Source organism: Anopheles merus, chromosome 2L (genome assembly GCF_017562075.2).
Source record: "Anopheles merus strain MAF chromosome 2L, AmerM5.1, whole genome shotgun sequence".
Classification (NCBI taxonomy): domain Eukaryota; kingdom Metazoa; phylum Arthropoda; class Insecta; order Diptera; family Culicidae; genus Anopheles; species Anopheles merus.
In genome coordinates, this window is record NC_054083.1 from 27949742 (window position 1) to 27967630 (window position 17889).

The following is a 17889-nucleotide window of genomic DNA, read 5'->3' on the forward strand; positions in this document are numbered from 1 at the left end:
TTACGATTTGGGTGAGTGTTTGCGCCGTGCATTTTTGTATGTTTGGCTTCTGCGCGATGTTTGAGCGCCCAGTCAAACGTACCGTTAGAAGTGGAGCGGTGAAGTTGAAAGCAAACATTCGCTGAGAACCATTTGTATTGGGTTGGTTTTTTAAGCGTTTCGTTATAGAAATTTATATTATTCTAAATTTGAAAGCTTCCAAATGAAATGATGTGTTAGTGCACAAATGAAGCATTCAATTAAAAAAATCATTATTACGAAAAAAGAGGTAGCCAACACTGAAGTTATTTGACATCAACGGGTCATTTTAGAGTCATAGTGTTGTTTTTTGCTGTATGGAGTTTGACGTTTACCAGCTGAAATGACGTCATTATTACATACAACACCACACTAAGCCTCAGTATTTGAGCCTGAAAAACATGTAAACAAACCCAGAATCGTCGTATTCACGATCAGGTTATCCTGTACATGATTAAATTTTTCTGCAGAAGTAGAAATATGTTGTGTGAAATATTTAGAAGTGTTTGGAAAAATTAAAGCAAATTGAAACTATGGTATAAAATGTATTTAATTAATACTTCAAACCCTAATCCACAAATAAAAAAGTTAAAATACATCTTTGCTTAAGCATGATTGTCAACATTATCATGAATTGAAAAAATATATATATTATTTACATTCATTCTTCTTCGATTTGGTGTAACGTCCTATGTGGGCATGCCGGCCTAAACAGGCTTTTCAAGACCTAATTCATTACCACACAGCCGTCAATCATTGGTACGGGAAGACGGTCCAATTCTAGGTTTGAACCCATGACGGGCATGTTATTGAGTCGTACGAGTTGACAACTGTACCACGGGACCGCCCCAAGATTTAGAGTTATGCTTTTTAAATGTTTTTGTCTCAAATTTTAGGACAGAATTCAACTTGCCTAATGTGCTAAGAATTTCTACGCCTCTCTCGTTTATACAATTAAAAACTCCCAAAACGTGAATCTTTCTGTTAAATCAATTATTGGTGAAATAAAACGCTAGAAACAAAGCAATAAATAGCAAAAAATCTTGCAGCAAATATACTTCAAAGCCAATTTTAATTGATTGTCGGTTCTAAAAATCGATGATCACATGTACTAAAAAGTCAACTCGAGTTGATTAAAACAACAACACATTTAGCTATCGTTCTGCTCCACAATGTCCAAAAATGATAAAATAAAACCGCAGAAGTATACACGCAAAGCTGAAAAATTCAACAGCCGTCGAAATTGTCATACCCACTCGTTGCACCCATTCCACTGTCCAGTGTTTCTAGTGTGCAAATCGTTTTGAACATTGTTACCGCCCTTAGCCAGAAATCAGTCAGCCCTGCGCCACAGGACGGCACCAAACAACAAAACGCACAAACTCCATTTTAATTGCGAAAGCAGCAGCTTAGCTCGGGTGCAGCACGATCGTGTTTGCCATGAATTACAGTATGCAAATAAAGTTGCAAAGGACAAAATTGAATTTAGCCTGTGCACGAGAAATACTCGCACAAAACGGTCCTCTGCAGGTCCTCTTAGACCTTTCGCAGCGGCGTGCGGTGAAGTGGATTCCTATTCGTTTGTAGTTGGACAATTTTTGCACAGCTCAGCTCGGTATATGGGGCTAAATGTTGAGTTTGTGAGTGTTTGTGTGAGTGCGATTGTGTCACGAAACAAACGTTGCCGGTTGGTGAAGGATATACGTACGCCTGGCTTAACTGTTGGCGGTTTAGGGGCCGGCCCGCTTTGCGCTACGGTTTGTGTGATGGTGCTTCAGTGCGCAAAATAAAATATGCAAACATTTGCTACGGTGGGATGCGTTTTGCCCGTGTGTTAGTTTGGTTTTGTCGTGCAGGCATTTTCCATCTATTTTTTGCTGTTGTTTGGTGCCAAAGTGTTTGGCATTGAAATGTTGTGCTTTTGTTTTTAGCGCCTGTGCCCACAGCGCAACTGGGAGTAAAATATATAATACAAAGGACAAGAGTTGACACAGAAAACCGGGAACTCCGATTACAGCAAGGAAAAGTGGCTGTTAGTTACATGCTACTAAGGATGGTGATGGAGATGGTGGCGTTGGCCACTGCCGGACGGTGGCCTTGCTAACCGTACCATTCGACCATTTAGAGGATTGAGCAAAATGCCTCCCGGGGGTGAGTTTTTTCTCCCTCCTCTGACCCTAGGACGGTTTGCACGGTGGCACGCTATACGTGGGCAGAAAGGTGAGCATTTTCCCGAACAAAACCACACCCTGTGTGGCTACGGGGAAGGAACTTACCGAGCTTAATGCATCCTGTGCTCGCGTGTGTGAATGTGTGGGGCTGAATTTTCCGACCACCGTATGACCTTTCCCGTGTACCGCATTTCCCCCTCATTTCGGCTCCGCTTTTCTCCCGACTCTCGATTGCATGACTAATGAATGAGCAGTAAAGGTAAGTCCGGCGGGTGAGGCAAAAAAGCATCTTTTCCCAACCACCGACCGGATAGCCCGTAGGGCAATGAAACACACACATACACAAACCGGGGGCAGAACTAGGCCAATTCGATCGGTAAGAGTAAACACAGAAGCGAACGGGAAAGGACGGTGGCGATGGCCGCCGGGAAAACATTGCGCTCCCTCCTCCCCGGGACCCAATCCAGTCTGGCGTTTTAACGCTGCCTCGTGGCTGTGTGTGGTAACTGACGGAGGGATTATTAGTTTTATTGATTTTTGTAAGCCCTTTTTTACTCCTCCCATCCTCACTGTCTTCCCCACTGGATAGAGCTAGATGACCTCCCGTATCATCGATCCCGTGTAGGGACAAATCCAATAAACCAATCAAACCCGCCGCAGGACGACTTTATTCGCGAGCGTCGTAGTGAAGGCGATGAAGATAAGTGTGTGTGTGTGTGTGTGTGTGTGTTTTTTTCGTATGCAACGGATGGTTGGGGTGGTTGCTGGAAGCTAATTTGATTTACCACGGATCGTGGATGTGTTTTCTGGGAAAATTCTTGATCAAGCGTAAGCTCTTGACGCGCACTGCTTGCGGACACGATTTTGCACTGCTTGGTTAGTTTGTTGGAGGAATTTAATTAACGGAACGTTTGCGATGTATCGCAAGGTTACTACAGAGTTGTATTTGCTGTGTGATTGCGTTTTAATATTTTTTCTTATACATTTGTTGAAGTTGGTTGCTTTTTTAAATCAAATCGATGCAACTCTTTCATTATTTTTGAACCTCTAGAGATAAATTTTTAATTATATTTACTTTTAAAATCCTGTATAAAACATACAAAAATATCAATTGACTTATGCAAGCGACGCTTCATTATATTCCCTCCCTATCATTAATATGATTTACATCGAATACATTAATATCGAATCGATTAAATGCAAATCGTCTTATCGACACGATCTTCCATTGAACTCACCTGACGCCGCTCTACCGGGCAAACTCAGTGCCGAACAACGGTCTGCCAACGAGGCGTAGCCTTCCCTCACGTAAATTAGATCAACGATTGACCTCGGGTTGATAAGGGGCCAGCCGTGCACCGTACGTGCTGCCCGAGTCCGTGAGTGAGTCAAGCTGTGCGGCCGTGTGGGTTGATTCTGCCACCCCTGGTAATCCTAATGAAGCCGCTCGGAATGTTAATTCACCCGACAGCACCACGCCACGGTAAGGTCGGTAGGTGCGCGGCCGGGTCGATTTCACCGCCTGCATCATGTCGCCGCACCATAACCGCCACCCTCCTTACCTCCAGCTTTGCCAGGTGTCACGGGGTCACGGCAGGGAGGATTTAGTGGCATCGGGCCAGAATAAAGCCGTAAAGGGAGAATGGGGGAAAAAGGGCCACCCGGTGACCGGGTTACCGCAGGGATTAACGGACAGGGTTCGATGCAAAACACGTGGGTTCCGAACCGTCGTTCAATCGACGGACACGTAGACAGCGGTCTGGTTAGGTTGAGCGAATTGGCTCACTGTTGTGAATCGATAAAATTGCAACCATAAAGGATGCATGCTACCACCGCCAGTACCCGCGCCGGCACGTGCCGGAAAGGTTTAAAAAGAAGTGGGCCGGAAATTTGCCAAAGCCAAAGTGAAATGGAGTAAAACGAAAGCAAAAACAAAAAAAAGGTATAATATATAACGAACACTGAACGGAAAATAAAACCAATAATATGGAACGGAAAACGGCCCCCCCCCCCCGGCTGGTTGACGTGGGCGTGGAAATTGATGGTGATTTGTTTTATTTTTAGTAAAACACATCCCTCCGCACCCCCATTCGATACCGTTTTAGATTGACAGTTGATTATATTGCGAGCGTCAGTGGTTCGATTGGTGGGAAAAAAACCAAACAAAATAAAAACTTGGAGCTCACACACCTGCTGTTTTCGACAGAAACACGATAAAGCTCTATTTCACATTGGTGGAAAACACAGAAATGCGATCAAACAGGCGCAGGTGTCGAAATGGCTAACACATTATCGACAATCTGCAAGAGAACTAATAGGAGGAAGACGAGAGATTAAGATGAGCAATTCATTGTGCAATAAATCACGGAAAAAACAGAATGTTTGAAAAAGATTCATGTATTTCGAACGAATTACGATTTTCAATTAATTGACTTTAGTTGAAATTTGTCGTTGCTATGATGCTGCTGTTGTATAAGCAAAAACAGCACTACAGGACGATTTTTTGCAATAAAATAAGCAAAAACAAAGGAAAGTACACTTTATTAATTAATTGAACCCCCGGCGATGTTATGCTAGCAGGAAAAATGATACCTAGCGACGGAGATTCATTATTCTCCGAGTCATGGTTATCATTACGAAAATCTTGGAAAAAATCGCACAACACTCCAGCAGCAATGTTTACAAAGCTCTTCTACTTTTACTGGCAAAGTTCTCCATAAACACACACAAAACACACAAAAAAAAATCCCCCACTCATTGTAAAGGTTGGAGAGTCCTCGCATCGTTTGCGGATTTCGCTTGCATTACACAGGCGAAACACACGAAAGGGGGAAATCTCTTCGCCGTTAAAAAAGCTCATAAAACAAACTTCAAAATAAACCATATCGTAGCGTACTTCCTAGGACGTGAAGGGCTTTTTTTGCTTTTCCCTTTTGTGTAGAAATTAAACATACCCTTGGTAATTACATTTTTATGATTCAGCATTATTTATGGGCTGCACGGGCTGTTGCCGCAAGGTACACGGAGTACCGTGTATCGGTTGCATCGGGGGCATTCTTCTTCGATGTGTGTGTGTGTGTGTGTGTGTGTGTGTGTGTGTGTGTGTTGTTAGAAGAAAAGTGCAACGCTACTGAAGCGACCTGAAGCTTCAGAACTGCATCATCCTGCTTTGATGATGGAGGTTTTCGTTGTGGAGGGACGTGGAAACGCTTTGTCAGCACTTTCGGCTTGGATCGAATTTAGATCGGTACACACCCCTATTATACTCTCGACTGGGCGTTGGAAACGGTGAAGAATGGCTTCGCTGCCATGGGAAGGAGTGTGCATTGTTCGTCTTGTGTCTTTTGTGTGTGTGTGTGCAGTTATGCAAGGGCTGGAAACGTTCTTGCTAACAACACACCGGATAGCGTCGGTACGATGATAGTCGCTAAATGCACCTTTGATCGAGGATTATTTATAGTGGGTCGGTCGGATCGATTGAGCCGATTGTTCGAATGATTGATGTTTGCAAATTCCCTGCTCAAAGATGCTTCAAGGATATCGAGCACGGGCGTTGTTTCTGGAGCGTGAGCATCCAGGTGTATCATTTATCGTTGGATGAAGCACTTTTAGCAGCCCATTGGAGTGAATATTATTTATTTACTCAATAATCGACCTGTAGCTTGAGCCAGTGCAGTCTCGTGCTTGATTGGTTGAAGTCTGGATGTTGTTTTAATGTGCTTGAAATATTAGACGAGCTAATTTGCCCTGAATATTGCGTGCTAATTTTGAATCAAGCTCATATAATTCATGACATGAAGTTGAAAAAATGAAATTGCTCTTTAATGCAATTTAATAAATTACGAAAGCCCCACAAAACAAGAGAAAACAGAAGCGAACAAATGGCCTTCCAGTCATGTTTGATAGCATTTTTATTGCATGAAAATATTGTCTAGCGGATTGAGTACTTGAAACGAACGATCCGAGCTTCCGCCAGCTTTACTTTAAAAGACGGGATTTTCAATTTTGCCCGCGAATAGCATTGTTCCGAGGGTTTCATCTTCGATGAAGAAAATGAACGGCCGATTAGCGTTGAAGATCTGCACACCATCTCCACCGAACTTGTTGACGAGTTGAATTTCTAACAGAAGGAAAATGAAGGTTTAGAATCATTTTTGCAAAACAATTATGCTTAACACCGTAGTGTCTTACCGGTAGCAGCGTAAGCCTCACTGCCCAGCTCATTGATGGTGATGCCGGCCTTCTGGAAGATCCGCGACACTCGCACCTCATCCCGTGCTCCACGTCCACGCGCCAGCAGTGGTAGCGATGCGTTTTGTGAGAAGATCTCACGAATACCAACCTAAAGCCGGGAGAAGTGGATTTAGCAAGTCAATGGGTAAAATTGGCAGCAATTCCTTCCCGTTACCTGTTGCAGTGGCTCGTTCAGCTGTTCGCTAAAGTCAAACTTAAACTTGGGCAGCGTTACGTTCACCTCGTTCTCCTCCATGTACCACAAGGCCTGATGGAGGGATGCACTGTTGATCCGATCCAGCACCTGGTTGACCGTATTTTCCGGGTTCGGCAGGATGAAGTACATCGCGAGCTTGTTGCCACGGTACGGCAGGCGCAGAATCTGAGCCCCGAGATCGGCCGAGTTGTCGTAGTAGAACTGTCCGTTCTGCTCCATGTACTGTGCGTTCGTGGGTTTGCCGCGGGTACCATAGAACGGCTTCAAGTTGTTCGCCACCTCCGGGAACGGGTACGTCCACAGGCCCTTGAAGTAGATCACATTGACCAGCGTAATGACCGCGCCCTCGAGACTGTCGGGCGTTACGATCTCCCGCAGCCGGCCGTTCGTGTGCTCCGACACCCAGTTGTTGATGGTGGCCGCCGTCTGCGTCGGGTTCGAGTAGGACACCTTCTCGAGCATTGCGTGGTAGTGCGTGTTCGCGATCTGCTGATACTTGTTGATCACCTCGATGAAGTCGTCCACGAAGAAGTTGGTCGCAATGTTCAGATCGTAGTCCTTGTTGTCCTGCTGGGCCGATTCGAGCAGCTGCTTGTAGTAGCTGCGCGTATGGTCGATGTTATCGTTCTGGATGACGGAGCTAAGCTCCCGCTTGGTGTTGGACACGGCATTGCCGAAGCTGGTGTCGGACGCCTCGTAGATGAGTGTGAGCAGAATTTTCACCGAAAACGGTGACAGGACAACGTTGGAGTTGTGGTTTTTGAAGATTTCCTGCAGAGACGTTTAAGGTGATCGTTTAGTTGATGGTTTCAATACATAAGCAGTGACAAAGAACAAACCTTCACGAACATCAAGTCAAACTCATTCTGCCGCTGACCTTGGAATGGGCCGTGTACATCCTGTTGGGCTGTGGCGTCAAAAACTAAAAGTGCAGCAACTGAAAGAAGAAACCAAATTTTAAACTAGCTGGGATTTCATTCCAACTGCTTCGCCCCTAGTTTGTAACTGTTGGGATTTTCCCATCGGTAGAACTGGTAGCAGCTTCGTTGGCCCGTTCGGTTCTTCGCTATTGTGTATCTCCTGCAAAGTGACCTACTTCAATTCCATCTCTTCCTCTTCACTTCAGTGTCAGTGTCATCCTCGACTAACTCGAGACGCTCAGTGTCAGCAACGACCACAAATAGAACCGGGAAATACCGGTGCTATCAACGCGACTGCTTTCAAACGGTGGGGAATTCCCACCGGAGTACGCTCTCACGCACACGCACACAAACGGTGAAGTTCATCGTATCAGCCCCGTACGAGCACAGCACGCGCCAGCACTATTCATTATGCATGTTGTGTTCGCACCGAATGTTCAAATGTCGAATATTTGAATATCCGAACCGGCGACCAAAACTTGACTGACCAGTTTTCGACATTTGACACCCAGTCGTGAACGAATCGATCTGTTTTGTCGGTAATATGATGCGCACGTATTCGCACCGATAGTTTCTTTATGTAGGGTTCGATCTTGGTGTGTGTATACATTTATTGCACGAATTCGCAAACTAGTCGATCGGAAAAGAAATAGATCTCACAGCTTGAGGAAGAACTTGATCAAGCGTTCGTTAAGGGAACTGGGGTAACATATAAACTGGTTACCTTAAAGGAAACGCGATGACAAAGGCGAAAGAAGAATCAACACCGAAGACGATCGCTAACGTCTGTGTGTGTGTGTGTGTGTGTGTGTGTGTGTGTGTGTGTGTGTGTGTGTGTGTGTGTGTGTGTGTGTGTGAGCGAGATGTTATAGTAAAGAAAAAACCACCGGTCAAGGCGACCTACGGGTGCCGCGGGTCATATAAACAGTACCTACGGGCTATGCCTGTAGGTTGGCTTGCGTTCTTATCTGTTCGATTCTACCAACTTGAAGAAAAACCTACACGGTACCTAAACAAATCAAACGGCAGTATTCCTTAGTGATATTCTGAAGTCAGAGTCACGATCAGAGGATTTTACCGCATAAAATCAAAATTCAAACTCTTTTACGCCACAGCTATCACTTCAACTTGCACACAATGATTAAAAATAACAACAAAACCTGTAATAACAATGACAATAATAGAAGGTTAACTTACGGCACAATATCACAAAGCTTAGCTTGTTCATGGTTGAAACCGCAACCAACACCGGAGGAGTCACACAACACAAACTGCGTCCGTACTGGAATACGGACAAAATGGTTCTGCGGTCGATCGCGAGCGCGAGATGAGTGCTCGAACGTGCCGTGCGCGTCTTCCCTATCTCACCTGCCCCTACTGCTTTGTGAGTGACCGGTCGAGATCGGGCTCGAACGGGCTGCTGATCGCGCGCGCGGTTCAGGTTCGCACTCGATCGCTGATAAACCGGTTTCAGTTCGGAAGCTGATGATCGGGCAGGATCGCACCCATACTCGCTTAGGCGCCGGGTCAACAGAATATATACATGACCCAACGATTGCCACACTGCAAATGTATGGTGGACAAGAAAGCGATGCCAACGGTAGTTTGAATAAATTAGCAGAAAGATTTTGTTTTTTTTTTGGCTAATTTTTATTTTAAGCCGGATCCGTAGTACTATCGTCAACATGTACGGCTTAACAACATGCCCGTCAAAGGTTCAAGCCCCGTATGGATTGTAAGCCTTATAAGGACGACTGACTATCTTGCTATGGGCTATTAAATAATCATGGATAGGCAAGTATAGGTAGGACTTGATCAACAATCGGTATGTTAAAAAAGAATAATAAGAAGAAGGGAAAAACCACACCTACATCTACATCAAATAAGGGGCGGAATAGTCCTCATATAGGTTTGGTACTAAACAGTGAACCATCTTTATTGATATTGCTCATACAAGAAGCTCTGTTGTTTGGTCACTGTTTGTCGCCCGCTTACGTTTGTGGATCTTCCACCTTGCCGGCAAACAGCCAGTTGCCCTTGCCTTCGTCGTAGATCAGGAAGAGGAACGGCCGGTTGGCAATGAACTTGACCGGTTGGTTGAGAATGGTAAACACCAGCGTGCCTTCGGTCGCCGCCGACGCTTCCGTCCCCTGCTCGTCGACCAGAATGCAGCTCTTCTGCAGTATCGTGCTAACCTTTAGCGGGGTAGTGCGACCTCGCGAAATCAGCGGTAACTCTGCCTGGTCGGTGAAGACCCGCGAGACGCCCAGCTGCTGCAGACATTCGCGCAACGAGCTCGAATAAGTCATCGTAAAGCGGGGCAGCTCGATTTCGACCTCCTCCTCGGACATGTCGGCCAGCGTTTCGTGGACCGCATCAGTCGTAAGCCGGGACAGTAGCTGCCCCAGCGAAACCTGCTCATCCGGCAGCACCACGATCATCGACAGCTGGTTGGAGTCGTACGGTAGGCGCAGAAACTGGGCACCCAACTGCTCGGCATGTCTGTAGTAGAAGATCCGCTCGCGCTGCTTCATGAAAGGAACGGACCGCGGTCCACCGTACCGGCCCGCCGTGTGCATTCTGCCGGTGAAGAACGGCCGCTCGACCGTTGCATTGGTCGGGAAGGGGATGGACCAGGAACCCTTGAAGTAGATCGTGTTGATCAGCATCATCAGTGCGTCCTGCAGCAGGTCCGGTTTGATGATGCTCTGAATCTTGCCGCGCGTGTTTTGCGCGATCCACGCGTTGATTTCGGCCGCCGCCGACTGCGTGTCCTGAAAGTCCACACTCTGCGTCGTGGCATTGTAGCGAGCCGCAATGATGCTGTGATACTTCTGAAGGAGCGTAACCGTGGTGTCGTAGAAGATGCGATCGGTAATGAGCAGATTTTGCTGCTGCTGTTGCTTGTACTGCAGCAGATCGTCTTGCAGCTTGGGAACGGCCTGCGAATTACCGCCGCTGAGTGCTTGCTGGAGTTCACGCTCCGTCTCGGATCGGCTCGCCGAACCTTCGTACAGTAGCGCCAGCAGGGCCTTAACGGAGAGCGGTGAAATCACCGCATTGCCCGGCGCTTTGTGGAGTACCTCCTGGAAGGGGGGGAAACAGAACAAAGTGTGATTAATGCAACACCACCGCCACTGCACCCTGGCACAGTCGTGAGTACCTTTATTACGCTCCAATCGAAATCATCATTCCACGGGCCTGCGAATGGTTCGTAGTCGACGGTGAAGCGATTTTGTAAAAACTTCCTTGGAGTAGCCGCGATCGTCACTGCGTGTGTGGGGGAAGAGAGATATTTGTGAAAGAACAGTTAGATTAGAGACTGTCACCTCCTCCCCACCTCAGTGTGTGTGTGAGTGTGTGGAGGAAGTATCAGCTGATAGAGGTAAACATACGCGCAAACACACAGCACAACACCGCTGCCCATCGTCGACCGTGGAAGATGCCCATTTCGTCCAGCTCGAACGATCTGCCAACGTTTACTGATAGGCGGACCGCGGCACGGGGTGTCTATGTTGGATCCACGCAAACCAGCGGACCGACCAGTGGGTGAGTTCATCCCTGTGAGTGCCCAGGGCGGAATGAATGTTTGTTTCGTAAGAATATTCCACGTAGTAGTGAACAAAAGATTACGGTACCCTTTTCGGCTGGGACCGTAACGCGATGCATACAATCATTGAGCCAGTCTCAACAACTGGTGAATTGAAAAGTGTTTGGAAAGAGTGTACCGAAATGGTTGTCTTATTTCTTGAACAAATTCGATTCAAGTGAATGTTATTGAAGGAGTTGTTGATTGTTATTGTACTACAATTCTTAATAATAAAATAGCATAATAAAGTGTCTCTAAGCGCCATTGTACACCTTCTGAAAAGCAATTGAATCTGATGGCATTGGCACGGTGGGACGAGGGTGGGGATTTTTATATTCTACAATCATTGTCCTCATTCCGCATCTGATTGCATTCTGCGAAATCGTTGCACATCGGTCGGTAAATAGTCGGGAAAACCCGGCCCGGTCCCACCAATTGGTCAATGCTTTTTGCGCTGATTAGATTGTAGCTTGTTTATTTTCTTACAAAAAACCTTACTCACTAAAGGAACTATAACTAAAGGCATTGTATGTTACACAACTTCCAAAGCTTTAACGTTAACGGGTTACGCCGCTGCCGGCGGCCTTGAAGGGTGGCTGGCGGGCGATGATTTGTTTACGGCTACTTGGTTGGCTATTTCTCTCTTCAGTCGTGTCAGCGTGTCGTCGCGTCGTCGCTCGGCAATGGGAGTTGGCTGCTAGTGTTTTGTCTCGTGATTAAAAGCTAAAATGCCGACTTACGGTCGCGGCACGTGGCATAGCGTTTTCGTTGAGCGTTTTTGTCATTAAAAATGTCTTCAGATGGTGCTTTGTTTGGAGCGGCGGTATGTTAGGGCGTGCTGCGCGAAGGATCCGTTACCTTTCCCACGAACAGGATCGCATTCGTTTCCTCGTCGAGTATGTAGAACAGGAACGGTCGGTTGGCCTCGAACACGATCGGCTCGCCGTCGTAACCGAATTTGTTGACTAGCTGAATTTCTGTGGAAGTAAAATGGTGAAGACAAACAGGAAAAACTTTGTGAGTGGAATGTAAAAGGGGTTTTTTACTTGGTTCAAAACTCTCTGGGATGACTGGGGAAAAGTAAGAAGTTTGATGATGATAAGAAACACTAAATCCATACAGCAAACACCAAAAAGGGGAAGAACGATTCGACAGCTGCCTAGCCGACGACATTCGACAGGGTCAAGATGTTATCAACTAGTTCCCTAGCAGATGTCCCCCCCCCCTCCCTATCTGAACTCAAGTAAACGAAAAACAAAGTATTTGTAATGCTCCTCGAGCACAGCGATGACGTACCAGTTGCTGCAAAGGCAAGCGTCCCCTTTTCGTTGATCTCGATTCCCGCTTTTTGCAGCATCTTCGATACCTGCACTTCATTCTTGGTGGTGCTCTGTTTGGCGTCATCAGCAGACGCAAGCAGGGGAAGTGCTGCATTTTTAGTGAAAACGTCGCGTATTCCCAGCTGAAAGTAGAACGTGGTAAAAATGAAAAAGTGAGAATCGGCAACTACCTTATGATCCCGTATGATACGGGATTGGTACAACTGTGACTTACGCGCTGGATGGCCTCGTTGAGCAGTGTGCCGTAGTTGAAGCGAAACTTTGGTATCAGCACCGTTACCTCTTCCCGCACGAACTGCTCCGCTATCGAGTCGAGCATGGTGGGCGTGAGAGCGTCGGCAAGCGCCGCAAGTGAAACGTTCCGGTGCGGCAGCACCATATTCATGCTGAACTGGCGTCCCTTGTACGGTAGCCGGAGCACTTCCGCCCCGAGCTGCTCGTGAACGGTGTAGTCGTACAGATCCATCTGGCGCATGAACTCGGTTGTCACCGTGTCGCCGTCGGCGACGTGAAACGTCCGATTGTGCGTTTGGTCGTCGGGGAACGAGTTCTTCCAGGACGCTTTCAGGAACAGCACGTTTGCCAGTACTAGCTGTGCGTCCTGTAGTGTGTCTGTGGGGCGAAAAAAAAGGATTGGGTTGAAAAGAGCTCCGATGATTATCAGCTAATAAACGAGACGTACTCATTGCGGGGAAATTGCTGTGTCGCACGTCACCTCTTACCTTCCGTAACTAGCTCCGTGATGCGACCACGGGTTACCTTTTCGCACCAGGTGTTTATCCGCTCGGCGGTCGCCTTTGTGCCATTGAACGATACGCGCTCCACCGAGGTACGGTACATTTGCTCCAGCAGGTCAGTGTACGCTTGGGGCAGCTTGGCGCGCGCCTTGTCCAGGAACATTTTTGTGCCAATATCGAACTCATAGTCACCGTTCGTTTGCTGCAGAAGGGAAGCAAGAAATGTTAGAAACAAAAAATCGAAACAACTACATCGATCTTTTTAAAAAAAGGGGGTAAAAATAACCTACCTGCGATGCATCTAGGAACTGTGTGTAGAAGGCACGCGTTTGGTTCAGGTCCGGATCGACCAGTGCCGCCTCGAGCTGCGACCGGGTGCCGGATCCCGGTTCGGCTGCCTCGTACAGTAGCGTTAGCAAAAGTTTGATGGAGAACGGCGAAAACACGACATTTGAGTCTTCGTGCCGGAACACTTCCTGGAATGGCAGACGGCAAGGAGAGCAAAAATGAGGAAAAAAGCTCAACTAAGCTCCGCTATCTAGTGCCAATCAACTGTGCACGGCGTGTCGTGGAGTGTACTTACACGAGCGAGATTCCAGTCAAAGTCACTCCTCGACACGAACGAGGACTGGTGCCGGGGGTGATGCCGCCGGAAGGGTTGCACCGTACCGAAGGAAATCAGCAGCATCAGGACTGCATCTGCAATGAACCGGAACGGGTGAAATGTAGCGCGCACATATCGATGCATCGAGCGTTCCCGGACGAAACCCCGCTTGAAGGCAGTAAAGAACGCTGTGTGTGAGCCGCACGTGGCGATGACGCACTAATGTAAGCATCTACTCCGTCTACTGCGAAGCGGTTGGGTGGTAGTGTGTTTGAGTTTAACAACTTTTTGTTGTTGTTGTTGATGTTGCTCGTGTTGCACGTTGTTGGATCGTTTGTTTACGTATTTCGATTCGCACAAGTGCAAACATCATACCAGGTCGTATGCTGTTGGAAGCACTCCTCGTCAGTAGTTTGGGGATGTCGGGCATGGTAAATTCTTTGCATGACGAATGGTTGTGAGTATGCGTACCGGTAGTTATGAGTTGGAAAGTTTCCAACTCCAATGAGGACTTGTACAACTGGAATAAGAGCTCTTCTGGTATGGAATTCTTGAAACTCATAAGCATGACTACTTCAGGGAAAGTGCATGAATGGGCATCCTGAACCAATTTATATGAGTTGAAGACAATTTACTGATTTGCTTATTTCGATTCTAAACCATATATTGGTATGAATGATAAAGCTCTAGCAAGCTTTCGGATAAAAATTTGACAAATTAAGCTAAGAAATCAAGTGAGCCATGCTAAAAAATCGCTTGTTTTGAAAACTTAAAGAGGAAGACAGTTTTTGAAATTCTATCTTTGTAAGACATTAAAAAATATGCAATCAAACTTGTTTAACACATTGCAGCCGCAAACCACACTCTTAAGGTAACCCCAGAGAAACAACATCTCGGAAGACTTATTTGATTTCATCCCGTATGCTAATTTGGTCGTCGCGTCTTCTTGAACTATATGGGAATCGTTCCAAAGATTGGCTCCGACGGAAAGCGAACCAAACCAACCCAAGAACCAACCCAAACCTCAAGAACATCATCATACCCTAACGCTTCAATCCGTGGGTTTTTTGCCCCTCCCCTATCGATTCGTGCCATTGACACCCAGAAAACCTGTTCGAAAACCTGTTAGCGGTCGCCGTTTAATTGACTGGCTTGAGAAAAAATCTTCGCCAATCGGAGTAAGCTTCCCGAAATTAAAGGTGCAAAAAAAAAAAAAAGAACACACAGCTTATGGATTGCTTGATGTTTTGATCGGTATCGATGAAGGCTGGTAGCAGGGATCTTCGTTCTGTACACCTGAGCTTATTAATATTCAATGTTTTGACTGGGAAGAGCTGTTTCGCGGGCTGGCTGCTTGTTTCGCCGGGATGGTTATCACCGTCGGTTAGGTGTCTATGGGAGATTGATTTGCATCAACAGACAGAACATTAGCCGAGCAGGCTGGGTTTAGTTTGCAATGCTTTCGCTAGACGTGAAGCTACTACCGGATTTGGGAAACGTTGCAAAGCGTGCAGCGCGCGCTCGATCAGAGTATCATCATCAGTCACGGCGACGACAAGGCGACGTCAGTGCATATGCGCGCACATGCTAATCGCCCTCTGTGTGGCTTGTGTGTGTGGTGGGATACGGCGGGACAACAACAAAAAAAGCGAGGGAACGGCTGGAAACGGCCGGAGATTGATTGTTTCGATCCGCGTACGATGCGGTGCTCGATGTGACGCAAGTGCGCCCTGTTCGAGCTGAATCATCGTCGTCTTCGGTGTGTCGCAAAACGGCGGGCAATTATGAAGACAACCTTCACTGGCATGAAATTCCAAAGCGATGTAATCGGTACAATGGAAAAAAGGGTAGTGTGTCACCAGCAATTGATACGCACTGGCTCAGGCTTCTCCGGTTTGTTCTAATTTGCGGATATCGATCTACAAGGCACCGTTTGCTGTTCGATAATTCTGCTCAAGCCGCGTCTATACGGAGGGTCTCTTTTCTGCCTGTTATTGCACACGAAAACCTTGACCTGAAAACGTAATCCCGTAGTATGCTTTTTTTTTGCTACGTAGTGACACTTACAGCACCTGACGCTATTGGGCACCGCCGACCGCATCTCGCTTGGGAAGCTGTCCGTCGCTAGCGGGATCTCCAAATCCGATCCCCCGACAGCTGTTTGGCTGGTATTAAGGTGAGCACTCTGTCTCGCACCGTTTGTGTTATTGACGGTCAGTTGCTTTTACACGGACGCCCTTACACGCACAGCACAGCCACCATTGGCGGTGCGTTGATGTGTGTGATCGTGCGTAAATTCCGCCACTCTGCGTCACGGGTATTAGATGATCGATGCAAACGATGCACACACAAACAAAATTCACTGGCTGGGCGCACGCCCAAAGCTGGAAACGAACGATCTAACGACTCCCGCGGAAGATGGGCTAAGGCCACGTTTGACCTTGATGGTGTGCCACCTTGTGATAGGCCTTGATGTGAAGAACGCAGCGACGCACACAAAACAAATCTAACAATACACACACACGCACCAAACAACAAAAATAATAGCAACAGCACCCCACGAACGCTGTACGCGACTGGGGACGGACGGTCGCGACGGCACGACTTGGCCGGGACGCGATCAAACTTTTACTGAGAAAAAAGATCGCCCCGATGCTGCGCTGCGATCGAACGCTGATTATGCGATCTCGTGTGTGCGTGAGAGTGCCCCATTTGCTGAGTGACTGAGTATCGCCACTCATCGGAATAAGCGCGGCATGTCGGGGCGAAATTCGTAAAAAAACTATTTCTTATATTAACGATGAGAGGGGGTGATTGGGAAGGTGGATTTTAATGATAATTCTAATCATGTTATTTCCAACTGGTTTTGGATGGGATTTGGAAATCAAACATAAAGTGTTTGAGAAACATTTTTTTTGTAATTTATTATGGAATTATAGCCTTAAAGACATGGAGCGAAGAATGCAACAACAAGAAGAAGCTATCAATCAAAATTAAGCGTTTTGTTTTCTGATGAGTGCCACCATGTTTTACGCGCCGTGCACGGCAACGTTGCTGTCGCCACCGTTCGGCAAAAAGGGGATTTCCCAACAAGCTGCTCAAATATAAGTACACCCGAGGGGGCACCCGGGCTTCTACTACTGCGAGGTTGCGTCCACTTGACGAAAACAATTTAGATCTCGCATACCGTCTATCCAAAATATGGAGTATGGCGTGTGCGTGTGCACGCCGATACAACGGCATGATGGCAAGCTGGATGGTGGGAAAGCCCATCAGCTCGTTTGCCGAGCAGCCAGCCAACTCCTGGGCAAATACCGGTGCGCAGTTTGCGGTTTACTCTGGCACTGGCCGTTTGTTTAGGTTTTGGGCCGGGGGAGATTCTACAAATCTGTAACCGTGACGCAGTATGTTTGTCAGAGTGAGCTTTCAACGGGTGTGGGTTGAAGGGGCAAAAAGAGTGTGAAATCACTTTTTTCCTCTGACGCACTTTCGGATGAGCGTTTAGTGGAGCCGGGCTGGAATGTGTAGTAGCTTGGATTGCATTCTTCACAGCGAAAAGGGGAAAGGCCTCAGCGTTGGACCAGTCTACTCGTCTGCTCATAGCCGTGTAATTCCTGCACTGTGCGCTGTGGATTTACTGCCCGGGTGGGAAAGTTTGCCAGTGTGGGGGACTACTTGAACCCGCACGTGGTCCTGGCGCCGGTGGTGTACAATTGTCAGTACGTGCTGAAGTAATCGTACTGTTCGGGGGTTTTTTTTCACTGTGAGAAACGGGAGGTTCCAGTGCAAGACTTTCCTTGCCTGCGGATGAAAAGCGCCCGCTCTCGGAGTGAAAGATGAAGTTTCAAGGAGGAACGAAGCCCTGTACTGCCGCGCTCTGCAGGGGAAAGTTTCTTACTTGGTCGTTTGGACAGCTTCAAATTAACCTGTGGGCTGAGAAGCGGACGAATGTCGGCACAAATTTATTGACCGGAAAATCAGAAGCGATTGCAGCTAGAGAGCGAGATTGCCCGAGGATTTGTTGGAGCTCGTTCGTTGTACAGGGTGAAAAACTTTCTAC

At 47.1% G+C, this 17889-nt stretch overlaps 3 protein-coding genes across 5 annotated transcripts in view; 1 reads left to right on the forward strand and 2 right to left on the reverse strand.

Annotated features, from left to right (window-relative positions):
* The window catches only part of LOC121591508, a 59483-nt gene that overhangs the window by 19842 nt on the left and 21752 nt on the right, over nucleotides 1-17889 (forward strand). The window lies entirely within an intron of this gene.
* On the reverse strand, nucleotides 6083-8880 carry LOC121591509 (serine protease inhibitor 27A). The gene is made up of 5 exons (XM_041912106.1): nucleotides 8757-8880; nucleotides 7479-7576; nucleotides 6598-7410; nucleotides 6381-6531; nucleotides 6083-6309 (listed from the first exon to the last, which is right to left on the reverse strand). The coding sequence occupies exons 1-5, from the start codon at nucleotides 8785-8787 to the stop codon at nucleotides 6173-6175; spliced, it is 1230 nt and encodes a 409-aa protein (XP_041768040.1). The 5' UTR covers nucleotides 8788-8880; the 3' UTR covers nucleotides 6083-6172.
* On the reverse strand, nucleotides 9466-16471 carry LOC121592301. Its single transcript, XM_041913700.1, has 10 exons — nucleotides 15897-16471; nucleotides 13809-13924; nucleotides 13516-13701; nucleotides 13211-13427; nucleotides 12703-13100; nucleotides 12445-12610; nucleotides 11980-12125; nucleotides 10955-11069; nucleotides 10723-10829; nucleotides 9466-10645 (listed from the first exon to the last, which is right to left on the reverse strand). The coding sequence occupies exons 1-10, from the start codon at nucleotides 15928-15930 to the stop codon at nucleotides 9551-9553; spliced, it is 2580 nt and encodes an 859-aa protein (XP_041769634.1). The 5' UTR covers nucleotides 15931-16471; the 3' UTR covers nucleotides 9466-9550.

Excerpts from the sequence above, each read along its gene's own strand:
- LOC121591509 (XM_041912106.1), bottom strand. The coding sequence starts at position 8,787 with ATGAACAAGCTAAGCTTTGTGATATTGTGCC. Across the intron at positions 6,532-6,597 it reads TGAACGAGCCACTGCAACAG|GTTGGTATTCGTGAGATCTT; the intron begins GTAACGGGAAGG and ends TCCCGGCTTTAG. Across the intron at positions 6,310-6,380 it reads TGAGGCTTACGCTGCTACCG|AAATTCAACTCGTCAACAAG; the intron begins GTAAGACACTAC and ends TCCTTCTGTTAG.
- LOC121592301 (XM_041913700.1), bottom strand. The coding sequence starts at position 15,930 with ATGCGGTCGGCGGTGCCCAATAGCGTCAGGTGCT. Across the intron at positions 12,611-12,702 it reads TCAACGAGGCCATCCAGCGC|CTGGGAATACGCGACGTTTT; the intron begins GTAAGTCACAGT and ends TTCTACTTTCAG. Across the intron at positions 10,646-10,722 it reads TCGATTGGAGCGTAATAAAG|GAGGTACTCCACAAAGCGCC; the intron begins GTACTCACGACT and ends CCCCCCTTCCAG.